This window comes from Linepithema humile, chromosome 6 (genome assembly GCF_040581485.1).
Source record: "Linepithema humile isolate Giens D197 chromosome 6, Lhum_UNIL_v1.0, whole genome shotgun sequence".
Taxonomy (NCBI): Eukaryota; Metazoa; Arthropoda; class Insecta; order Hymenoptera; family Formicidae; genus Linepithema; species Linepithema humile.
The window spans coordinates 16,392,967-16,419,834 of record NC_090133.1 but is presented as its reverse complement, the minus strand read 5'-3'; the positions used below and the strand labels follow the sequence as shown (position 1 = coordinate 16,419,834).

The 26,868-nt window shown below is 43.2% G+C and overlaps 1 protein-coding gene and 1 long non-coding RNA gene across 13 annotated transcripts in view; one reads left to right on the top strand and one right to left on the bottom strand.

Annotated features, from left to right (window-relative positions):
• The window catches only part of LOC105676889 (uncharacterized), a 203,848-nt gene that overhangs the window by 78,940 nt on the left and 98,040 nt on the right, over window positions 1–26,868 (bottom strand). The window lies entirely within an intron of this gene.
• The window catches only part of zfh2 (Zn finger homeodomain 2), a 363,357-nt gene that overhangs the window by 276,603 nt on the left and 59,886 nt on the right, over window positions 1–26,868 (top strand). For 10 of the 12 annotated variants that reach the window (XM_012375086.2, XM_012375085.2, XM_067357313.1 and 7 more), the window contains 3 exons: window positions 690–3,556; window positions 4,397–7,144; window positions 7,288–7,762. In XM_012375086.2, the coding sequence (XP_012230509.1) occupies window positions 690–3,556; window positions 4,397–7,144; window positions 7,288–7,762 (6,090 nt within the window). Of the gene's footprint in view, window positions 1–689; window positions 3,557–4,396; window positions 7,145–7,287; window positions 9,719–26,868 lie in introns of those variants that run through there. The other 2 variants (XR_010890763.1, XM_067357317.1) reach the window with 2 other exon arrangements.

Genomic DNA, 26,868 nt, shown 5'->3' with positions numbered 1-26,868 from the left:
TATCCGGAGAAGATTGCAATTGCGAAATTTTCGACGATAATTCGCGAGAATTACATTTGCTACTTTATAAACTTTAATGCTTTTCTTATTATGCTGACGCATGTAAGTTAAACTGATTAAAATCCACATGCTTTTTTAATAAGTCATTTATTGCTTTTTTCAAAAATACAATTTTATCGCAATGCAAATTTTATCGCAATGAATAAATATTGATCATAACGAGCAAGTTTAATTATTCCACAAAATGCGCAGACATACATATTTGCAAATATTAATAATAAACGGGTCATAAATTTTCTCTTTCTAACTAAACAACTAAATTTTTTTCATGTTGCTTTTAATTTTGTATTAGGTCGATTCGATTATAAAATCAGAAATACCCAAGTGTTAATTACAGACAAATTGTATTTAATTTGAAGTTTTCGCATTGACTGGCGTGATTCGCGATAAAACTTTGCTTTACAATGCAAAACAATATGTTTCGCTATTTTGAAAAAATGTATATGAATGTTATAAGAGCAGCAAATCTCCAATTTTCTTGCAATAACGTTTTATCGCTATATTAACTATTTTACTTTACATTCGATGGGCATCACTTATTTTTGCCGTTTTATGAAAATTTTCTTTAATTTAAACTAACTGTCGTGTAAAAACTTTTGAACAAATTTTTCTTTTTGACTTGATTTTAGAACGACGCGAAGAAGGTAGTGATTGCGGTAGCGAAGTAAAACAAGAACCAGACAACGATCCAGAACCAGAAGCGGAACCCGAGAACGACCAAGACGATATTGCGTGCCTATATTGTACGTATCAGCCGACGTCGCGAGAAGAGTTACGGCAGCATTTACAAGTAGCTCATGTTCAAGATTCGGAAGAGAAAACTGAACCGGTGAAAGAGGAACCGACTGTGGAATTACAATGCCCGTTGTGCCAAGATAGTTTCAAAGAACGCCCCGCTCTAGAGAAACACGTGATGCAAATTCATTCTGTTAACACCGACGGCTTGCAAAGGCTATTAGTCCTAGTAGATCAGAGCCATTGGCTGAACAATAATCCAAGGAATACTTCGACGCCGGCCGTAACGGTTGTCACGACGCCGACATCGCCCACGACAACGACGAAACTCCATCATGAAGAAGAGATGAGCGAACGCGGTGCCAGTGACGAGATCGAGGAGATCACCAGATGCACGGTGTGCGGCCGAGTTTGCCGTTCCATCGATGAACTTCAGCAACATCACAGGGAAGCTCATCCGGCGGCTACGCCTACTTTGGCGGTTAGCGAAAAGCACGTTTATAAATATCGATGCGGACAGTGCAGTCTTGCCTTCAAGACCTTGGAAAAGCTGCAGCAACACTCCCAGTACCACGCTATCCGAGACGCGACCAAGTGCACGCTCTGCGGACGATCTTTTCGATCGGTCCAAGCGCTTCAAAGACATCTGGAGTCCACTCATGATTTCCACGAGGACGAGCTAGCTCAATACAAACAGAGCTTACTCCACGCGCATCCGTTGCTCCAAGCGCTGACGGAAGAAACGTTGAGGAGACAAAGCGGCTTGATGAACGAACAGAACGCAGAGGATGATACTAACAGAGGTGATGAGGAAGAAAGTGATGCAAGCGATTCGTCCCCGATGCAGAAAGAACGTCTGGTAACGTTGGAGGATTATCTGAATAGTCAAACGGTCGCAGAAGATAGTTATCACGATCCAAGTCGGAAATTCAAGTGCCATCGTTGCAGGGTGGCTTTTACGCGCCAGAGCTATCTCACTGGTCACAACAAGACCCTGTTGCACCGCAAAGGCGAAAAGATGTCTTATCCTATGGAAAAATATCTGGACCCGAATAGACCGTTCAAATGCGACGTCTGCAAAGAAAGCTTCACGCAAAAGAACATACTCCTAGTGCACTACAACAGCGTGAGTCATCTGCACAAATTGAAGAGGGCGATGCAGGAGCAGGGTAATAATAACACACTGATCTCGGTGATGCCTCCGGCCAGCCCGATCGAGTCGCCCGACTCCCAGCAGGACCAGAGTCCAGACAAGAAACCGTACAAGTGCAACATCTGCAACGTCGCGTACAGCCAGGGCAGCACTCTGGACATTCACATGAGAAGCGTTTATCATCAAACGCGCGCCAACAAACTGCCGGATCTCGCCGCCAGCGGCCAACTGGATCTCGCTCGACCGCTGATCGAACAACCACCGCCGACGAGTCCGAGCAGTCCATCGGTCAATACGAACACGGCAGCGGGGAGCAATGCAGGAGGAATGCTCTCTTGTTCACGCTGCAGCGCTTTGTTTGTCAATCAAGAGCAATTGGCGACGCATCAACAACTGTACTGCATCTTCAGCAATCCGCTGGCGTTATTTCAACAATTGGCTGCGTCACAGCAGCTGACCTCCACCCCTGCCAAGACGCCGCCTCCTGCATCCACGACACCAGGACCGCCGGGAGTGCAGCAACATATGCAACAAAGTACACAGCACTCCACGCAAACCACGCAAGACATTCTCTCCCAACCGCGACATAAGACCTCGCAGATGTATAAGCATTTGTTGGAAAGCTTCGGCTTCGATCTCGTTATGCAATTCAACGAGAATCACCAAAGACGACAGCGCAAAGAGGAAGAAGCGGCTGCCGCTCTTCAGGCACAGCAAGAGCAACAAAAGCAAGAACGACAAAAGCAAGCACTCGCTGCTCAAGCCGCACAAGAAAAAGAGGAAGAAGTTGAAGAGACTCATACGGACGATGACGTAATACCAGAACTTAAGCCCAGTACTTGCCAGCATTGCAATAAGGAGTTTAGCAGTGTTTGGGTTCTGAAGGCTCATTGCGAGGAAGTCCACCGTGATCTTGTACCCCGCGAATTTCTCGAAAAATATGCTCAACAATTCAAATGCGAATACGAGAAGAAAAGCGTCGTAGTGACTGCTGCAACGTCTTCATCAACTACAACAGCCCCGAGTAGCTCCACACCTGCCACCGCACAACCCCAAGATCTCAGCTCTGATAAGGAATCACGTGAGAAGGAGAAAGAAGAGAACACTGAGAGCAAAGAACGTATCAGCCGAACACCAGAGGCCACATCTACCACTCCAACGACTACTCCAGCATTGAGCAATACTCCGGTTTCAAGTACGGACTCTACGACGGCGACTGTGCTGCCTGCTAATTCGCAGCATCATATTCAACAACAGCAGCAGCAACAGCAGCAGCAGCAGCAACAACAGCAGCAGCAGCAGCAGCAGCAGCATGCTCAGCTCACATTGGCGCAGCAGATGTCTGAAATGCAAGCTGCTTTGAACGCAATGGCAGCGTCGCAAATACAGCAGCAGTTGACACAGTATCCTGGATTAATGATGGGAATGATGGGATTACCGTTGAACGTTGGATTGAACGTATCCGCTTTAGCGGCTATGAACCTGCAACCACCTCTAGTGCCAATGATGTTACCGCCACCGCCGTATGACGGTGCCACCACTGGTTATCCATCCATCAATCAAGCAGATCTCATTGCCAAGCACAATCTTGTCCTTCATCAACAACAAGTAAGTAGCATAAGATGCATGTGTTTGTAATATTTCTAATATTTTTTTAAATTTTTTTACAGAAATAATTTTTTGAAGTATTACAAATGTGCATATTATAAATTATTGTAATGTATTTAATATGGCTGTAATATTTATTTATTTTTTTTTTACAAATATATTGAATATTTCTACATTTTTTTATTTATTATAAATTACAACGTATTATAAATTATAAAAATATTAAATAAATATATAAAAGTATCAAGTACTAATTACGAGAACCAAATACTTGGTACTAATAAAGTACCAAGAATTAAAATTATGATTATAATGAAATAAAAATTATGATTATGATTATAATAAAAAAATTTGTATGTAAAAAAATGTTCTACAAATTCAAGAAAAGATATACAAAAAAATAATTGTCGAATATTAATGATGTGTAGCGAATATTAGCAAAAAAAGGAAGCAATCTTTTAACTTTCAAAAAAAATCAATACCAGAATTTTTTAATTTGTATATAAAAATGCTCTAAAAATCCAAGAAAATAATTGTCGAATATTAATTATGTGTATCGAATATTAGCAAAAAAAGGAAAAGCGATCTTCTGACTTTCAAAAAAAATTAATACCAGAATTTTTAAATTTGTATATAAAAATGTTCTAAAAATTCAAGAAAAGATATATATATATATATATATATATAATATATAACATAAAATAATTGTCGAATATCAGTTGTGTATATCGAAAAATGCTCTAAAAATTCAAAAAAAAGGCACACAAAATAATTGTCGAATGTTAATTATGTGTATCGAGTATTAGCAAAAAAAAGAAAGAGCGATCTTTTGACTTTCAGGCAAGCGCAGCTGCGTCACAGAAACGAGCGCGTACACGTATCACTGATGAACAGCTAAAAATATTAAGAGCACACTTTGATATTAATAATTCACCTGGTGAGGAGCAAATTCAAGAGATGGCCAATCAGAGTGGATTGCCAAACAAAGTCATAAAACATTGGTTCCGAAACACATTATTTAAAGAGCGACAACGTAACAAAGACAGTCCTTACAATTTCAATAATCCACCGAGCACTACTCTGAATCTCGAGGAGTACGAAAAAACTGGCGAGGCAAAAGTGACCCCGTTAAATTCAAGTGTATCTGGTAGTAGTTCCTCTGACGATAAAAGTCCAAATAAGCAAGGTACGCCTCCGCCGTCTATGCAAAACACTAGCGCATCACAGCCTGCTGAGATAAAACAGGAGACACTAGAACAATCGCAGTGCCAACAGCAGCAGCAGCAACAGCAACAGCAACAGCAGCAACAGCAGCAGCAGCAGCAGCAGCAGCAGCAGCAGCAGCAGCAGCAAGAAGAACAACATCTTTCACCCGGCAGCTCGAGTGGTCAACTATCACGTCCGCATTCTCCAGCGCTGAGTATGAGCTCCGTGTTTTCCGGCATTCACCATGATGTTTCATCCCATGCTCCTTCAATCGCAAACGCTCCAAGCACTCCGATGTTACCGCCTAAATTAGCACCTCAAACCTATCCCAATCCCGCACCAGGAGCGGGTGTAGTATCGAATGCTATTGCTGCGATAGCGCTCACTCCACAACGATCTCTGAGTCCAGGTCGAGGACCAACGGATTATTCTTTTGGCGGCAATAGTAACGGCAGCAATACCTCCAGTGGCAGCTCCGGAAAACGCGCCAATCGTACAAGATTTACCGATTATCAGATAAAAGTTCTTCAAGAATTTTTCGAAAATAACGCGTATCCGAAGGATGACGATTTAGAGTATCTCAGCAAACTTCTCGGTTTGAGCCCACGTGTTATCGTAGTGTGGTTTCAAAATGCTAGACAGAAAGCACGGAAGGTCTATGAAAATCAGCCCGCCGCTGAGCCTGTAACGACAGGCGGACGTGAAACTGACGACGGATCTGGACGATTTCAAAGAACACCAGGATTAAACTATCAATGTAAAAAGTGTCTCCTTGTTTTTCAGAGATATTATGAGCTTATACGCCATCAGAAGACTCACTGTTTTAAAGAAGAAGATGCTAAAAGAAGTGCGCAAGCTCAGGCTGCAGCAGCTCAAGTCGCCGCAGTTCTAAGTTCCGAAGACAGTAACAGCAGCTCAACAACGACTATAAACACGGTAGCCAATCAATCGGCAGCCCCCGCGCTTACCGAACAATTGCAACAACCGTTGAGCACCGCTACTCCACCTCAACATCAGCAGCAGACACTGTCGCAGACGCAACAGCAGCAGTCGCAACAACAGCAACAACAGCAACAGTCGCAAACGGAATCGAAAGAAGGTAGCTTCCAGTGCGACAAGTGTAACTTGATGTTCGGACGATTTGAGCTCTGGCGCGAGCATCAATTAGTACATATCATGAACCCGTCCCTATTTCCGGCGTACCCACCCGACTCACCCTTCGGCATTCTGCAGCAACACGCAATCAACGCTAGCACACCGGACAACCCGTGTCATCCACTCATCGCCATGATGCAGAAGAGGAAGTACGAGGAACTCGAGGAGGGAACGGGCAGCGATAACCGTTCAAACTCGGAGCACAACGAGCAACCGAAAGACAAACGTCTGCGAACCACGATACTCCCAGAACAATTGGATTATCTCTATCAAAAATATCAAATCGAATCTAACCCGTCGCGGAAGATGCTGGAGACAATCGCGCGCGAAGTCGGTCTGAAGAAACGCGTGGTTCAGGTATGGTTTCAGAATACGCGTGCCCGCGAACGCAAAGGTCAATTCCGCGCTCACAGCCAAGTGATCAACAAGCGCTGCCCATTCTGTCCGGCGCTGTTCAAAGTCAAATCCGCTCTTGAATCTCATCTCAGTAGCAAACACGCCGATCAGGTGGCACGCGGCGAGGTGAACATCGACAACATCCCGGACGAGGAGCTCTCGATGGAATCCGCTCCTTCGAATTCCAGCACACCTCACATGATGCCACCGCTGTTTCCGCCGTTTAACAACAGCGACGTGGAAGCGTCTTTGAAGTCTATGAAATACTACGAAGAGATGAAGCGATACTTTAGCGAATTACAGGCACACGCCAGTAACGGAAAACAGGAAACGACGAATCATCAAACCGGAGGCAATAACAACAGCGGCGAGTCACCGTTGGATTTGAGCAAACCGGTCGATCTCAGCCGACCGATGAAACTGAGTCTTGGCGGTCTGCTCCTCGAAGAGCAGCACGGCGCTCACTTCCGCGGTGGCAGCGACTGCGGGCCTCTGACAGACTTATCCGAACGTAGCATCTGCGACGATGACAGCATGAGTGAGACTACGGAGTTTTTGGACGACGACAGTCCGACGAGTCCAGCTTCGAGTACTCAGAGTACGAGACAAGCGCCTGCCAGTGGTGGTACCGGCAATGTTACCGGACCGCCAGTAACCGGCGGACAGTCCGGTGGCAATACCAGCCAATCCGGCGGCAAGCGATACCGTACACAGATGTCGGCCACCCAAGTGAAGGTGATGAAGTCGCTGTTCTCGGACTACAAAACACCGACGATGGCCGAGTGCGAAATGCTCGGTCGCGAAATAGGTCTGCCGAAGCGGGTGGTCCAGGTGAGCATCGATAGTTCTCACGCGAGCCCGGCTTCGAACTCGTGGTAGACAAATCGTCAATTACCCACGAGGAAGCTGTTCTTCGGGCGCGCGTACAAACCCCCCGATCCGAGCTTACGGAGACTAATGGAGACGAGTTGCAGGTGTGGTTCCAGAACGCCCGCGCCAAGGAGAAGAAGGCCAGGCTGGCGGCGGGCTTACCGGCCGAGGGCTCGGCCGTCCAGCCACATCGCGGCCCGACCGGGCCGGATGAATGCAGGCTGTGCTCCGTGCGTTACTCGGCCAAGACCCCACTGCAGGAGCACGTATTCTCACGGCGACATATCGAGTCGGTGCGCATTGCCGTCGAAGAAGGCACCCTCGTGCCGCCGACTCCCGGAGCACCGATTGTACCTGGCGGTGGTGGCGGCGGCGGCACCGCCGGCGGCGGCGTATCGGGCATCGGCAATTCGTCGGTGGTCGCTACGACCGGTCAGCAAGTCGGTCAACAGCAGCAACAACAGACGGACGAAAACATGATGTACGGTTCTGTGTTTCTCCACCCGACGGCAATGTTCCAGTCACAGCAGCAGCAACATCCTGCCGGCGCTACGGCCAGCGCAGCTAGCACTACGGCCGGTGAGTGTCTGGCTGACCTCTTAGACGACTAAACGCTCATATCACGCTCGTTCGAAATTCGTGCTAAGTTGATAAATTAATATATATTTTTTTGTTTGTTTTTTTTTAATTTTTGAAAATATAATTCCGTTCTTACTCTCAAGTTTTGAGTTTTAACTCATCGCTTGTAATAGAAAGATGTTTGAACTTTTCGTTGTATAATTTTCGTTGATGAGTGACTTTAGAAAGGTTGATTTTATAACGTATTTGTGTTCGTTAAAATTCGCATTGCGCCAAGGAATTTCGAACTCGCGGACGTTAAGTCATTTATAAATATGTTTTGCACGTATTCTCTGTGTATCGCCACAAAATTCCACGTATATATTAATTGGGCCTGTGTGATACCCTAAAGGGCCTATCTCCCCTACCGTCAAATTAATAATACAATATTAATTATAAGATGTTTATATTTCGAGATATATACTTTCACATGTATACATATATTTATATGTATATGTGTAAAAACTATATATATATACACATCATGTATATATATAAATATGTTCGCATACCTTTAGTTCATATCAGATATCTAGAATTAGGCAATGCTCTAAAAAGTTCCTATCGGTTAAATCTAGCATAAGAATGAAAATTTATTTTGGAAATGTGAAAATGGCGTGAAAGAGAGTGAGTGAATGGAAAAAAAAGAAGAATATAAGGAAATTAGAGAGACACGGCGAGAAAAATGTGTGATAATTAAATTATCATGTATGATAATAATATATGAGTTATTATATCTGAATTATTCACAGGTGAATAATTTATGTTATCACACAATTCTCAAATTAATCGATTTAAATTAATAGAAGCGGCGGTGAAACAGAAATTTAATCGTCGCTGTCGATTTAAGGACGAGTTTCTACTAAGGGAATAAACTGTGTTTTAAGTGTAAGTTAAATCTTGAAATAATAGCGCTCTTATTATATTTTATAATGATGCCTCTTAAACGGATACTGATTACTTTTAACTGCATACGCATATTATTATTCGAAGCGTTCAACATTGTTCTATTATCGTCGTCGTTCGTTATCGTCGTCAATATTTGCGAAGCCATTCCAACATCTTGACGTTCTTCCTCGCTGTACATTCAGCGTTTACTGTAAATACTTCGCAAATCCTCGCTCGGGGTTCAGATACACGGCCCTGCCTCACTAACTCTATACCCAAGTACGTATAAACTCAACTATACCGATTCTATGCGTTAGCTTACGAACAGGCATTTCAACGTCGACATAGCGTTTTATCTGCCATTAACGACGTCATACACATCGCAATCATAATTAGGCGCCCATTATTAATTATTATTTTGCGTTATCTTAGTTATTTATGAATCTTCTTTTTTTTGTGATGGTCATGCTCTCGTCTGCCCACGTATCCGATTTAGGAGTAGTCGGAACCGGATGTCGCGACCTTGGACACCTGGCTGCGCACGTCCGTTTATTTCTCTCTCTTCGAATTTATTTTATTTTACGCTCGTATTTTTGTGGCTGACGAGGGTGTGGCTTCACTTCTTTTTTTTTCTTACTGTACACGTACACAGTATATATATACACACATTCATATCACGTTCACAATATGTTCATATATACAATGTTATGTACGTCAATTTATTTTCCTACTACTCTTGTGTATATAGTTTATTACTATTATTATTATTATTATTATTATTATTATTATTATTATTATTATTATTATTATTATGAATTATTCTATTAATTTAATAATTACTTATTATTATTATTATTAATTAAAAAATTAATTAATAATAATAATAAGTAGTTAATATTATATCATAAATTAATAAAAAATAATAATGATAATAAATCTTTATACCTATTTATTATTAATATTATTTTATATTATCACTATTATATTATTTTTCCTCTAGTCTAAATAAAGAAATTTCTCAAATAATAATATTACTTTTTTGTTTTTTTTTTCTTATTTCAATTTTTGTGCCTTGTCCCAAATATTCTTTTCCAATTCCTATCATTAAGAAGCCATTACAATGGTTACACCAGAAACGTTTTGGTAAGTCGCGATTATTATAAATCTTATCATTTAATCAAATACGAATAAGTATGATTCAGATTTTTTGGATTAAGTATGATTTTGATTTTGAGTTCAAGAGAAATTTTATTTTTCAAACCAGGACAAAAGTATGCAGATTATGAGAAGAAAAGCGGAGTATATTTTGAAATGTTTAATCTACGATAAGCGTTTTATCGTAGATTATATTAAATTACAAGTGCGATGTTACATTTACTTATGACAAGTTAATGCACACGATATAGTTTGTTAAACAATTGGTTTTTAGTATTTTGGTCAAATTGACATATGTGGCACTGTCGCTACTAATCGAGCCTACAAATTGTAGCCTGCAAACTGGTAGACTAATTCGCGTTCGTCTAGTAAATTACAAGTAAAACAGGGAAAACAAACTAAGATGACATGTTCGCTTGAAATTATGTGCGCGAGTTTCTCAAATAATTTTTATTCTTGAAGAATGAACTCTTTGTTATTTTTACGGTGAGAACAAACTTTGTAAAGGTCAGAAATATTCTTAAAATTTTTATTAGTTACTTAACGTATTTAGAACTTCAAGTTTTATGAATTTAAAAAAAAAAAACTTGCAAATATAAAAATATATCAATGTATAGATTTTCAGTTGCCACAAAGATTTATAGTAAACTCAATGGATTTTCATAACTTTTTGATTGAACTGTAATTTTTGAAATTATATATTTCTATTATACATACAATTAGAGTGTTAAAAAATGTATTTGTTGCCAAATCCGTCCAGAATTTTGTAATTATTTAGCGTCGAAAAGAGTCGAAGATTGTTGAAATTGCCAGAGATATAACATCGTGATACGTCGTAAATTTGACACGCGCATCCGTGTTGCTTCAGCAAAAAGCTCAGGTATTAATTAGTCGCGGTGCTTTTTCATTGCGTTTTAAGCGCAACAAAAGCGACGTATATATACGCGACACCGAGCGAAGAGGCGAAGGATCGGCATGAACCATTGTACGCGTGGTCATGGTCGTTCATCGACAGTCCATCGCGGCGTCATCGCGACTGCTTCAATAAAATTTCCTAAACGACGCGATTGCCTTCATGAATAGAACGAGACGCGTGGAAAAAAAAGGGAACAATAGGCGTCGATATTCGATGGGAAAATTGATTTTCTAGTGACGGAGTGCTGTCGGCACTTTTAAGACGCGTCGCTTCACGAACGGGAACTCTCTATGTGTGTTTAGAGTTAATCTCTCTAAGATCGTTATAAACTTGTCACTGTTATTAAGTGCGAAAAAAAAAAAATGTGAAAGGGACTTTATATTTTAGTGAATAATTTAACGCTTTTTCAAATATAGAATCCAAACATTTTTGAGTATTTATTTGCGAGTAAAAAAATTAATGTATTAATGTGACACGAGAAATAATCCAATAATATACAGGATGTCGAGGCGAAGGTAGTTTCCGAGATAAATGATTTTTACTTCCATTCATTTTATGAACATTCTTCATAGAATTCCGCGTGAAGAGCCCGACCGCAAATCTCTTATACATTCCACGGTTGCACACACGCGACGTCCAAAAGAGCGTTCGCAAGAATAAAAGCAAGAAAATCTATACGCCGAGAAACTGACATTGAAATCTCATGCTAATGCTGAGTACATACAGCGGAGCGAGCAAACGCACCAGCGTGTCGCGGCACGTGTCACATCGACACTTCCGTATATACACCCATGTCTAAACATTCATTCGAGTTCCTGCGATCCGACATTTCGGCGTGACGAGAGGAGAAGGCAAACGGAGAGGAGGAGGGGGCGCTCTCATACAAATTCACCGGGCTTCAACCCTTCCGATTGCGCGTCTCGTGCGGGCCACGTGTCGCCGTCGCCTTCGTACGATAGCGGGCGACGAGGCGTGCAACACACGCGTCACACTCCGAGGATCTTATGCTAATGTCGAGATTCACGCGGGATCGCCGCCGGCACGAAATACCGTCGCCGCCGGCACGTTTTGTAACGCCGACGACGGCAACGGCGGTGGAACGATTATACGCGCGCGATTCGTAAAATTATGCAAAGCAGACAGCGCGCGCGCGAGAGGGAACTCTTCGTTCTTCATCGTTCTCGCGTACTTCGAGGGTTGCGCGAGAGGCACGGTAGGCACGTGGCGTCGTCGCATTCGTAAAGAATATATCAATAGTAACTTTTCTCTTGGGGTTGAATACGCTGCTCTCTATTCGGAGAAGATATCACCGGTGAAAATGTTGCGTGCGCGTTAATAATTTTGAATGGCTTTAAAGAAATCTTAAATCATACAATGTGTGAAATTGCGAAGCGAAAGTTTGTCCAGTGTGCTTTCTGTTTAGAACGTTATAAAAATGATCGTACGATTTAACTTACAGTTCTAAGTACAAAAAAACAGATTTCTTCGTGACGATAATAAATAAAAAGTACATTAACGCATTCTTCGATGTGAGACAAAAAATTATGCTTAATAGATTCATAGATGTCATATTAATAACTAAATATTATGCGAGAAAGAAATTTTCTACAAGTAAGGTCGTCGGACTTGGAATTATAAATGCATCCGGTATTGAACATGTTTTAGCTTTAGGATTACTTTGTCTTCATTATTCTATCTTATCTTCCTCGTAGATCAGGATCATGTCAGCTTTATCTCGGTAGTCGACGCCATGTCTGCTAAATAGCTTTTCGTTTCTCGACAAAAATTTCATATTGATGTAAGAAATATTGAGATTGCGGAAAAAGCGTCGCTTTAATATACTCAATACACTTGTTGAAAGATTAAATTATGACTCAATCCAGTAGTCGAGTCATAGCGATCAATGTAATTTCAAGAATCTCTATTATTTTATACATTCATTATATCATTAATTATATAATCCACTCTAAAAATTACAGCAATTTTAATTCATTCTGCGTCGAGCAAAGTAATGCATGCCGTTCTCTAAGAATCTGCTTTAGAAGTGCTCTCGTAAAATAAAGCGCAATTAAGGCGATCGGTGTAGTCTAAACGATCTGAGAGAATATCTTCTGGATAGACGTCTCTGGATAGAAGTAGGGACCTTGTGAACGCCACCAGGTAGAAATTAGCATGCCGTGAGTCGTCCTTTTTCTCTCGACATCGGGTATCCTCTCTCCTTCGTCTTTAATCCCTTTGAATCCAGCGGACCGTTCTCTCGGTCAACTCTTGAGGCAGCGGCGGCGAAGGAGGGCCCCGAAATCGGTTTCCTCTCACCTTTCGCCCGCGTCTGTCTCCTCCGTGTCCCGTCTTGGACCATATGTTACCCGATCCGTGGCCGAGCTATTAATTATATCGATCTATATAGGCTGCGCGCGTAGTTAACGGCGGCAGTGTGAGCAGTGCTCGACCCGGGTGACGCTTTATGGCCGTTCTCTTCTTTTGACCCCTTCCCCCTTTGCCCCCCTTTTCCCCTCGCGCGTTTCCCCTTTTCTCTCTCTTTTATTCTCTCGTTCTCTGACAGCGGGGTGAGAAGCCTAAAAAAAAAAAAAACTGGAGCCTCGCGCATTGCGCAGAAATACATAAAACCCGACTGAAGGCATAAATCATTAGGGCCGATGTGGAGAAACTATTACGTGACTCATGTCTGGGGATTGGGAGAACGAAGAAGAGGAGAGAGAAAAAGAGATAGCGAGGATTATACGAAAAAAAAAAAAAAAAGAAATGTTTAAAAAGTAGCGGTGCATTTTTTTAGACGTACCTAAACGCCGGCAAAGCTCTAGTTAGTAGATTATCCATAATTCATTTCAGCCAGCGAGATTTCCGCCGATCGTTCAATCTGGTCTTTCGTTGAATTACATTACACCGCCTACGATTCCATCGTATGGAGTTTTACATTAAAAGAGAAACATTACAACGAACACACACCATCTCTATATTATATATTACAATAAAATTTGATAATCTGCCATCGATTTAAAACACTTCGTGAAAAGCTCGCCGCTGACGGAAGAACTCGCGAGGAGAAACGATTTCAAAAATTCGTTCCCTTTTCTTTTCGCGCGCGTACACGATAGCGTTACGTCATCCGCAGAAAGAGAATCGTTCGTAGGCGCCGCGAAGTATCGATTCGCTCTCAGCGCATCACTTTCTCCACGTACGTACGTTATGCAGCGGAAGGCAAAATTCCAATGAGGGTTTCTTTGGGTCTCCGGTGCCGAGTGAATTTCGCCGAGAGTTGGACGAAGAGGAGAGTCCGGCGCGGAACGAGTCACGGGATAACCGTGTTCGTGGATAATCTAGTAAAAGTAGTGAACCGAGAGAAGACTGGCTCTCTTCCCTCCTCCGGTGTTTGTCGAAGGCGCTACTGGAATCCGGCAAAAAACTTGCCGGTCGGCTACCGGCCACTCTAATGCTTCACTATAATGTGCCACGTTATTTCCAACCATCTAGCCACGCCGATCCTTCCAACAGGCTTCCTCGTGACGCGCTACCTTCCTTCGGCCCACATATCATCACCTCGTTTCGGGCGCGATTGAAGGAACGACAGACATTCGCGATCGGAAATTGTAATTCGCGTATAAAGCGCGAATACGTGACGCGAACAAATTTTCCCGCCGCTTCTCAAAATTTCTATTGAATAATCCTTTCAACGATTTATTTCTCATTCAAAATGTCGAATAGAAAAAGTGGACCTCAAAAATATTGCAAAGTACGATTTATATTTTCATAACAATTAATCAATATATTGATATACATTTGGACGGTTGAAATTTGAAACGGGAGAAAAAATGTAAATCTTGTTGCTGGATAATTGAATATAGCACTCTTGAATGAACTGCAGCAGATTACTTGCGGCTATAAATAATTGAATATTCTTTTCGCTCTTTAGTTGATGGCGCGAAAAAGCTCGTTTTTAAGCGCATAAATTCTCCGATGAGTGAATTGCGCGAGGCAGCGCCAGATTTTGCTAAAAATACGAACGTAATTGTGCGCGTCTCGGGGATGCCGTAGCAACCGAATTGTTACGACCCGAGTGCGCGAGAACGACGGTGCCATAAACTCCGCGAAGGTAACATGGCGAGACGAGTTATGGCAATGATGCCGGGAGTTCCACGCATGACTCGGCACGAGGCAAGTACCCGCGGGCCTTGGACCGGCCAAAAAAGAGGCCGTTTAGTGTCTCGATGCGCATCGCTCCCTACGCCTCGCAAAAAAAGATCGATCGCTAATTACTAGAAACCGTCCCGATCCTCGATACGTGAAAGCCGATTATATAAAGACGATCTCAAATATACTAGTAAATCAGAAAGTTAACGGTATCCCGAGACATGAGAATGAATCAGCATGGAAATGACATGACAAAATATATTTGCACATTCGCAAAAATGAATGACTGATTATATTTACATTTCAAATTGGATTAGCTTCCTCCTCGCAATTTGTGCAATATGATGTTTCAATAATTAAGAAACATTTGAAAGGTAAGAAAACCTTCCTCGAATCTTTTTACCTTTTCTTTTAGCAAACATTCGCTTCGTTTTGATGAGAAATCAAGTTATGTAGATTTAGCAATATTTTATCTCGAGTTAGCAAAGTCGATAAATATTTGAATTGATAAATTTGAGATAAGAGCCTAATTACTGTCTTACTATTTTACCACATCCCGCGAGCGAAGGACATTATATTTTAAAAATAATTTCGCGCGTACTTTCGGAATTTATTATATCGACGCGGTCGCTGGAAGCTCGTTGTGCGAAACTTAATATATCTTACACCGTGCAAAATTAAATTTCTCGTGCTCATAGCGTACCGGTAACTCGATCATCCGTCATCGCAAATTCCAAAATGAATCCCGAACAAGGTAAAGAGGCACACGTAGACCCGAGTATAACGCCAATGCCTTAGTTTTACGGTCCCCGTTGACGACCGCAACTCGCAAACCTGCGGACTCGCCGGACGGACTTGTCGGCGGCGGTCGACGGTGGTTGATGTTGTTGTCTGAATTATACTCTGATTATACTGCGAGCTCACGGCGGGTATGATTAAACATTAAACAACGCCATTACGCGCCGGGGAAGGGGAGGAGAGCGAGCGAAACGCACGAGACGCGGAACGCCCGTGGAGGACGATGAGGATGAAGGTGAAGGAGGATGAGAACGAGGGTGGTAGAACGAAGAAGAAGGTGGGCAGTTCGGTGAGAGCTCTCCTCGTCTTCCCCGGGTGACCGCGGCCGCTCGTGTCCTCCTACGAGTCAAGGATTAGCTTGTAATTCCTCGCGCGGCGAGGCGCGGCGCGCCTCTGACTCTCTTGCCGGGGCTGCTAAGGCCCTCTCTTTCTCTCTTTGCGGCTGCGCTCGCCTAACCAGAAACAGGAATGCCAAGAAGCGTAATTAGCTATTCGCCCGCGAGAGGAGCCTATTTGCTTTACCGCATTCCACACCACCATTCACGACGGGCAAAGCTGGTCCCGCCGCGTCGCGGAACGATCCTCATAGCGGGAGTTCTAACGAGAGGCTGGCAGACAAAGAGATTCATCTCGCATCGTGTTCTAATACCGAAAAAAAAAGATTAATTACGAAATAATTAGTCTTTTCTCAAGTTTCGTTTGACGACTGGAAATTTTAATTAAATTGGAATCAAAATTAATTTCATGGCTGTAATTTATTAATAGATTAAAAATGTTGAACATAGTTTTCGTAACAAAAATTTATTGATATTACTTAATTAACTAAAAATAAAATGTTATTCAAGTTATTCAAGTTAGATAATCTCCATTTAGATCAACGATTTACTCGCTTAATTTTTTAATCTAAAAAATATGTAAAGATTAATAGTATAATTTTGAATAATTCCGTCAAGTATTTCTCCATTTACTGGATGCCTCGATGCATCGCATATATCGAGCTGCATAATTCTCGCCAGTGTCACGAATGTAGAAACGCGATTTCCAACACGATTTATGACACGAAAGAAACCTCGGGAGACTTGGTCGTCGCGGGTCGTACGTGACGTCGGCACATAGTTGTTCGCCATTGTCTATATCGCAGCTGTCTATGCCGTAAACACGGTTAGTTACAGGCAGGCTCCGCGTGACCGAACAACGAAAATTACAAGATAACTTCGCGGACGATTTTTCAATGGACGCCCTTGCGCTTAGCGCGAAGGGTGGTGTTGTCAAAGAGGGAACAAAAAGTAAACCGCGACAGTTCTAACAGCGAGGAAGACACTTAACGGATCGGTTTCGCTCAACGACGTTGTTCGAGGCACTATTTGATGATCTCCCGCCAGGATACGCGTCGGATTCCAAGTAATTTGTTCCTCACACTCTGAAGATTCAGTTATGAGGCGATCCTTAAATAATCAGAAAGTACAGGCTTTTCGATATAACCATGAATAGTAGTGGTGGCTATTTTCAAGAAGTAAATGCACGAAAGAAGAAATACAATTTCAGTCGATCAACTTTTTATGACGGTATCACATTATTAGAGAAGGAGAGAATGAAGGAGGAGAAGAAGCGGCATTATTATGATATTTCTGCATGTAAAGTTTTACTATTTTCTTCAAATTTATAAACAAGGTTAAATAGATTAAAATTTACTGAATATTTTTTGTTTACTTTTCTTATAGAAAAGAGGTGGAAATAAACGACTAATTGTTAATTTACAGTTAATTAATCCAAAAAATTGCTACAACGCACCGCGAGCAATTAATGTTTCAAAAGTCGACTTGCGAAAACTTAAATGATTACCAACTTTTTTTCTATCTTGTTCGTCCGGGTGTGTATGCAATTAGCCTCCGGCAATTTTCAACCGCTTTTCCATCGACCGTATCTTTTTCGTAGACGCAACGAGAAACCTAACCTAACGATCTGCTGTGCTGTCGTCCTAACTGGCTTATAATAACTCTACGGACCGGTAATGACGATCCGGTCGTCGCATTATTGTTTCTGCGGCAGATTGTCCGCGCTCCCGACAATTATTTGGATAATTCACCGTTGCTGTTATTGCGATGCTAGTGTGACATAAATTATTACATAAATTACAATCCACAAAAAAAAAGAAAAAAAATGTATCCTTTCGTTGAAAACAAAGTATGAAGAATAAATTAAAATTTTTTCTCTCCTTAAATTATAATTTATATAAAAATCTTAGGCACTATAAGTTAATAAGAAAAAGTTGGAGTTGTTAAAAAATAAAAATAAGTAGAAATTGTATTAATAACGAATTGAGCTGCTAAGAAAACATCGAAAATATAGATGGGAGGAAATTCAGCGTTTTTAAGATAGTCTGTATAATCTCTGCTGCAAGGAGTTCATTATTGTAATGTGCATGTGAGACTCAGCATAGGAGAATCTGAGAAACGCGCTTCTTTTCACGCCAAGACCATAAAAGAAATCTTTTTCAAACATAAGTCATCCGCTAGACAGAAGAAAGAAATTAAAGATGGCTGTGATTGCCGTTGGATCGCGGCCAGAGACGCCAGACATAACTAAGTTTTTCGAGCTTTCCGCCATCGATAAGAGATTCGAGGTACGGAAAGAGAGGGAGAGAGAGGATGGTTCTCCGTATATTAGGAATTCATATCTTCGTTGAGGGGTTGGGAAGTCGAGGTTTCTTAAATGTGATCGATATAGATTTATTCTTCCCAACAGCGATACTCAACCACGAAAAAAAGTAAAAGCTTTAGATACAAAAGTTGCGTGTTGCTCAGCAAACAGAAAGAATCTTGGGAAAGAAAGCGAAGTCTTCGTGAAGCTGACATTAGCTTGGCAAACTTGTGACACTCTTATCAAATAAGAATTATTACTCGACCCGTCGACGATAAAACCTGGAATGCTTTATGGCCGAGCATTAATAAGTGTTATTTAACGATCAATCAATCATTTACACGAATTAATCAACGTTTTATCGTATTTGTAATTTGTTCCATCGTGAAAACATGAGAACCGCCACTACGATGTTTTTCGAGTAATTTCAGAATCTTTCGCCTCTTCTCGGGGCAACCGAAATTGTAGTGAAACGGATATGTGTAGACATACATTAATAATCTTGGAGATACGCATCGCGCGTGTGGCACCCCTCGAGAATAGAAAAATACATCCCATACAAATGTACAGAAAGAAGCTTGGACTGCGTTTGTTAAAGAAAATCGAAACATCCGTATAAATTTTTTCTGCTTTTGCTCATTGATTAATTCGCGTAACGATGAAGATGGCTTTCACAAACTCCGATTTTAATTTAAACATTTGTGTTTTCGTTTAATGTCAAGAATTAGAAGAAGACAGAAATGATCTTATTTCCAAAATATCTGCTCCGAATCTCCAATTTTTCTTCCGTGAGGCAAATCACATCATCGATACCGAATACATTTTCAATGAGTCTACATTTCTCTTAAATAAGAACGTAAGTATTCGGAACGACTACATTTTGTTAAATATTATCTAACAAGATTTTCTCTCCATCACGATAATAAATTTGCACCGCATTTTTTGCCGAAACTATATTATTATTTCAGCTCCACCTTTGCTATTTGACACAAGCGCGTACTTCATATGAGAGACTAGATGTGCGTAATCGCCTAATGTCATTAATTTCGATACCGTATCGCTCGAAATTAACGAGCAGCGGTAATCGGTTTCATTAGCTGAGGCGGTGCGCACACGCCATAAATTATTAACATTATCAAAAGGAGAAAGGGAGAGAGAGAGAGATATGGCGGAGGAGAGAAGCATTCCCAGTAGAGGGAAAATATATCTCCTCGCGGTCGCGCCGAGATCTCTCACATATTTACGTCCCCGGAGAACGCGCCTAACGTATAACTAGAGCATTCAAAGTGCAATTTGCAGAAACGTTGGCAGAACCAAGTCCAATTCTCCACACCCAGGCAGATCTCGCGTGGATATTAAACATAAGCCTGCAATCATGCACGCTCGTAAAGACCCGTGATCGAAATAATTATCTTGCATATATTACACCGCGATCCCAAACATAGGGATTTGCGTTTCCGCGACAGTAAATTTATTTTCGAAGCCTCGCTTGTATAGTGCATCGGTACGACGAACGTTAACGATGCTTTTATTTTTCATCAAAGCGATAATTATATAGTTGCAATCAAATTTGTGGCAAAAAAAGCGGAATAAAAAAAGAAATATAAGCAAATTCATATAACTCTCAATAATTTCTTTCTCCAAATAAATGAGAAAAAGGGTTGAAAGGACTACGGACAACAAGAAGGTTTAATAAGAGTTAGTGGGAATAAAGGGGAGGGGGAGCTCGGCGGATCAAGAGAAGAGAGTCATTTACTCGGCCATTTTCATACTCTCTCGCCTTATCCACGATTTTTCTCTTCCATCGGGCTGCACGGGGGTCTACCCTTGCCTGTAATCTCGATAATACCCCACCGTAAGGGACACGATAGGCACCGGTAACTCGGCGGGATGTGCGCACTCTCTCGGTACACCACACGCTTTACGGCTCGTAGACATCGAATCCTGGGCAGTTAAGGTATCACGGCCTGAATACCCAATAAGATTCCGCGGGGCACGCGAGACTCGCGCGAAACACCGTGTGAATTCGAAAAAGGAATCTCTTTCGATTTATATCCAAGCGACCAGATATCTATTTCACTGTAAGATCATGCACAAAATCCGTTGCAATATCTATAACATTCATTTAAATTTTGTCGCTTAGGAATAATTAGCAAAATGTCGGTCAAAATCGAACAATCATTAATTTTGAACACCACCGACGACGGAAGATGATTGTTAAAAATAAAAACTAATTTTATGCGTATCTGTTCTGCTCACATTGTACAAGTTTGTGTGTACAGCATGAAATATCTTCGGGTAAAAGTGCAAGATAGTTAATAAAGAAAAATGAATATTAAACCTTTTAAATGAATATTAAAGCCACGTATAAGACGCGGGGAGATAGCAACCGCAGTTATTGAGATACTTGAAAAGTGCCCGAAGCTCTACGGATTCTCATCGGTCGCCACGAACCTGAACGTACGAAGGTGGTAATCGAGCGAGTGCTGATGGCGAACAGTGGCTGGCAAGACTACAATTATTCTGGTACATAGTACGGATGTAATTACCTCTAATTGTGCGTTTCTGGCATTGCAAGCACTAAATGATGAATGGCACGATAGCAGGTAAAGACGATTTCGCTTCACGCTGGACTAGTTCATGAAGACGGATTTTTTCGTCAGTAGTTGGCAATATTTAAATTCACGATTAAACGACGGATTTCACAATATACATTTGTATACATATATAAATCGTCTCGGGCGAAGCGTGTTTCACTCGAATCCGCCCTTCGAACGCTTAAATTAAACACGGAGCAATGCCGATCGGATCGCATACATTCGCAATTTTTTTATCGTACAGCAGAACGGATTAAAAAGAAGCCAAGTATAAAGGAAAGCAAGTTCTTGTCCTCGCGACATGGTCGAGTACTCGTTTGAACATAGTTGAACCTAACAAGGGAAGAAGAGGTTTTCGAGGGATTCCGAGCAAGCATCGCCTATCGACGACATTACACGCGATTCTGATGAAGAAAAAAAAAACAAAAAAAAGCGATAGCGATGCTCCCGCGAGCTCGAGCTCAAAGGAGAGGTTCCCCTCTAGGCATAATCAAGAGGAGGATGTGATCGCTAATAATATCGGTGGAAGCCCAAGAATGCACAAAGAGGCACTCGTCTGCGTGGCGAGCCGCCCGTAAATCTGGCGGCGTCACCGGCTGAATACTCTCCGAGGTCCTATAGCTTTGTCTGTTCGTCCGTCTTCCCGTCCATTTGTAGCATTTTACGACATTTTTAGCATTTTACGCAATTATCGATTAACACATGAAAAAAGATAAATAAATAAATATAGAACATTGCACTATTTTCAAATGACGATTATATCAGAAAATTAATTGGCAGCAGCATAATGAAAAATGTAAATATTCTTCACACAATATAGAACAAGTACAGTCTTTTTCAAAATGTTCATTGCTTTTTTTTCACCTTTCTAATGCAGTTTTCAAATTAAAATAAATTAACTCAATTAACTTGCATTAATTAATATTGTAAAGTAACCAATATCGAGTATAATTGAATAGAATCTGCTTGTAAATAGCTCGTGGATAGACAAAGCGTTGCCACCGTAATGATAAAAGTGTGCGCAGTCACTGCGATCGAGACGGATCCCCCCAATTACCGCGCTGTTCACGGATCGCTTGTCAATCCGTGATCTACGAATCAGCGTCAGCTGATCGCACGGCGGAACAGCGCAACACGTACTCCTCCGTCGTCGTCGTCGCCGTCGTCGTCGTCGTCGTCACCGAGCGCGCGCGCGTAGGCATTAAGTCGCCGCGCGCGAGTTGAACGAACCTAGGCCACCTAACGTACGATAAGCGTCGTACAGTCAACCAGCTTCTTCGATCGAATGCCGATGGAGCATGCACACTGCCTCCTCTCATCGCGCTCGGGGCGGAATTCGGCGCGCGTGAAAAATCCACGGCAACGCGGCGTGACGCGGGGGACAGGCCGAGCGGGGGAGACGCGGCGGGAAAGAAGAGGAGAAGCCGTGTCGGCTACGCCCCTAGAAAGAGGTGGTCGCCATCCCGTGGGTAGGAAGGAAGCGCAAATACCGGGATTGGTTCTCGCGTACGCGAGACAGAACTCCGGGTCTCTCGGTGCGCGTGGAGAGTGCCCGCGACGTTGACTCCTTCTCCTCCGACACCGCGGTTCCTCCTTCTCAGCCGCCGTCGCTGTCCTCCGCCGACTGCCCTCCGCGTCTTCCTCCTCCGCCGCCTCCTCCTCCTTCTCTCGCTGCGGAGTGCCCTGGTGGGGACACTGATTCGCTCTTCACGCGCTACGAGCCCGCGTTGCGCTATACATTTCTGTCCACTTACATCGTTTCCCTGCCTACTGCAACTCGAGGAAGACTCGGGGACCGGGCGAGAAAAGGGACGGCCGAGAGAGAGAGAGAGAGAGAGAGAACGAGATCGACCAACGAGAGGAGCATTAACCCCTTAACCCTCGCGCGTCAACCCCTTTCCGCGGCATATTAATCATCGTAGATTAAACCGTCTCATAGTCGGACGATAAATTGCGTTTCTCCGTTGTCCTTCGTTAAGCGACTAGACAAGTTGGAATAAGTGGCTTCCAAGTCGAAGCCTGAAATCGGTTTTACTATCTCGGAAATTTAATGTTACATTCCGATAAAAAATAATGAAATAATATATGATAGTAAATAATTGGGAAATAAAAAAAATTACAACGGTTTGCATCTCTCATGTAGAATGAAAGGATATCGTCAAAAAGATATATCCACGTATGTACAAACTTGATTAGTTCACACACCACTCGATACCTACTAACGGGTTGATGCATTACCGATGGGAAATCTCATACACATACATGAAAGGAAAGTGGCAACGTGAAGCAGCAGCCACGGAGGTGTCGATAGTCATCTCCTTCTCTCTCCGCTTCTCCGCAGGCTTACCGCGCGGTTGATGTTGCCGGGCGCGCGGCGGTTGTGCAGAAAATAATATATTGATAGGAAAACGAAGATGTTGCCTCCTCTCGCGTTGATACCGAGGCTCGTGAGAATCGCTGCGCGCCAGTTGGAATGGAACAATCCGCCCCGTCATAATTAAAGAATTTTATAATAAAATCCACTGACACGTGGAGTATCGGCTTGCAGCTGCACGCGTCCGCAGATCGCAATCTCTTGTGCAAATGTATAATCAAAGCTCGCATTCATTGTTGATTGCCTGATCAAATTACGCCGGCGAACGCTAAGTAAGCATTCACAGTAGGCAATTACGACTACCCGTAATTTCCCCCCGCAATTACCTCAACAATGTTCGATGCTAATGCGCAGGGATGATCCTGATGCGAGGTCACGAGAACGTTTAGAAAATATTACCGTTCGTGGATACGAGCAGTGGCAATAATTCACAAGTAAGATTTTTACAAAGCGGAGGGGAGCGTCACCGAAGCGTCTGCGCGCCCTGCTACTTTATTAAGCACAAAGACAGTCTCTCCCTTCCTCGAAGATGGCCTCAACACAAACTAGATTACGATCTCCGCTTCCCCGTTGCGCCGTCGGCGACCAAAGTACTTTCGTTCGGTGAGACAGCGAGGCGGCGGCCGTTGAAAATGCGCGGGACGAAGCGAGGGGCTCTGGCCATTGTTCGTCAGGCAGAGGCCCCGGCGAGGAACGGGAGATTTCTGGATGCTGTAACAATTTGGGCCCTAGAACACCTGGTCGGATGGCACTGTCTTCACGATCGCGCGGCGAGCATAATGCCGCCGTAAGAGAGAACCTTCCTCAACGCACACCCCCGATACACGACGGAAGCGCAGATGACAAAGCGTTTTCTCGCCCGAAACGCGACACAAAGGGCACTCCCGATTCCCAAGATTACCCGGGGTGCCCCTCGAAAAAGGGCGGAGGAAGAAGCGCGCGATGCTCGCTCCAGAGAGTTTCACATTCCAGCGCGATTCTCTTAAAGCGCGCGCGGGTGTCGAATGGCCGCACGAGCAGAAAGATTTTCGAAAGCTGCCGCGGGGATGAGAGAAAAGGAGAGACCGAAATAGAGAGAGAGAGAGAGAGAACCGTCTGATTATGCGCATTTATTATGCGCCGGAAATCAACAATGACACGCCCACTCGATACTTGAACCGATTTTTCCAGCGCTTAGAAACAACGTCGAGCGAAAGAGTCGCGCCGTTGCCCGCCAGGTCTCTCGTAGACAAAGTGTCTGTCCAACACTTTAGGCTGTGCGCTATCGAAACGTACGAGATATCCAGAGCCCCGCGATTCACACAACGGTGGCCCACTTTGGATCGAGAATTCTATTCCATTCAGAAACGTGATCCTCCTCGCCGCGTGTGTCATCTAGCGAGCGGGAGGAAGTTATAATTGAGTTTGAGATTAAAGGTTTGTCCTTATTACGTCCGGGCGATAGAAGGCTCCGAAAAGAGCGGCCGAGCCCCGAGAGTGGTGGGAGAGGGATCCAGTTTTTACCACCCTCCCCTCTCCCTCGCCCTCCACCCTCGACGGACACGGAATCAACCGTCAGCCCGATCTTGATGTATCTCCTCCACCCGAGCCTGCCCGTTGGCTTTTCATTCGGCCGGTCCTGCCTCCATTTATATCGCATTACGAGACCCAGCTCCTTGGAATCCGCCGCGAGAAGGACTGCCCAGAGACGACCCACTGGTCCCCTTGTCTCTCAACCGTGGCGCTCCCGCGCACCGGCTTCGGGATGAGTCAGGTCAGGACCGGGGGTCATCGGTTTCCGAGAGTCGAAGAGCGCGATTTGATTGTAATAAGTCGAGAAGCCAAGTACACGTGCTGAACTCGTGCACGCGCGAAATAACACCGCGATGCGTGTCTCACAAGTGTACAATTGTAACAAAACACTGTGCGCAAGCAACGGCGGAGAGAATCGATGCGAGCGCGATAAGTAACGCGATTTAGACTGAAAGTAATATTATATTGACCGATTTGAAGTTGTCCACTTTTGTTAGTAATTCGCGGGGAATTTGCAAAACATTTCGCTGGACGGTGATTCTCGCATGTCGAAAAATTTGTCGACTTCTCATTTTTCAAGGCAAATGTTCTTCGCATTAACGTAATGACACTTCGTAACGGCGACGACACTATTATTCTCGAAGTAACAGGCTCACCGCCAGTGATCAAGAGGAGTTTAATGATCATCCTCGGATTGTCTTTGGGGGGTTGCGAGAGTCGAGGTAAATTGGATCCCAATTTTAGCGAGATGACAAATGACTCGCGAGTCTACGGGAATGTTTAATGTGGTACCATCTGTGCTCCAGGCTCTGGTGCAGGAAGCAAAACGTGATGTTTCGCGCCGAAAGAAAAAAAGGAGAGAAAGAATAGAGAAAGGGAGAGAGAGAGAGAAAGAAGTTGCGAGAGGAACTAAATAAGGAAAAAAAAGAGATAATGCGAGCAAAATTGATAATGCCGCCGGATGTAAACCATTACGTTCCCCCTTCCACGTTCTTTCTCTCTCTCTCTCTCTCTCTCTCTTTCTCTCCCTCTCTCTCTCTCCCTCTCTCTCGTCTACTTCTCAAATTTTGGCGACGGTATCTTAGCCAAGAGGGACGTGCGAAATCGATTCGCGCCTCGATATTTTCTTAAAGTGCGAGCACAAAAATCGCGCGGTCCACACTCGCTAAACCGGTTTACAAAAACGACGACATAATGATAGGCAACGAATAAGGGTGAACTTCTTGTTCGCGAATTTTAATCCACCTTGTTTTGCACTACGACGCTCACTATCAGAAACCTGTTAATTTGCTGTCAACGCATGAAAAATCGTTTAGTTCGTGTTCTTGCTTGCAACAAAGTCGGTTTTCTTCTTCACTATTCGAGGCAATAATAAAAGTTGGACGTATTATCGATATTAATAAATATAGACAATGCGTTAACATTTTAACAAATTATTACTCGTGTTTTCAATGTGTATCAAAATAATAACTGTTCGTCCATTAAAGCTTTGCACGTATTTCTGAAAAAAAAAAAAAAAGTAAAAGTCAAATTAACAGAATTGTCATTATTATTTAATTAATTTTTTTTCTCGCGAAACTAAAGGAATTCGGCGTGAAGTGCAACTTGTCTGCGTCGAGCGCAGGCGATTCAGGGTCGATCCGATCGACTCGGCAGCTTCATTGTTTTTCTTCAGAATTATATCCGAGCTGCGCGATGAGGTCAGGGACGCGAGATGAGGATCCGCGATTGGCGCGGCCCACACGATTCTTTCGAGAGCGTACTTGCGCGCTTGCTTTAAACGCGGGGCGCGCGGGGCGTGCTGTTAACAATACAGAACAACGTCATTCACATGTAGATTCTCAAGATTTTCGGCGGCTGCTCCATTGTCTGGAATTCAGTGGAAAGTTCGTTATGGCGCGGTTCCGCGCGTGATCTCCGCGCCTTGATTTACGCGGTGTTTATACTTATTTATATTTCGAACGTTTAGTGCATACCGCGATGATCTATGACTCGCATTAACTGACTCTTGTTAAACAGGCCCTCAGGGCCAACGGTT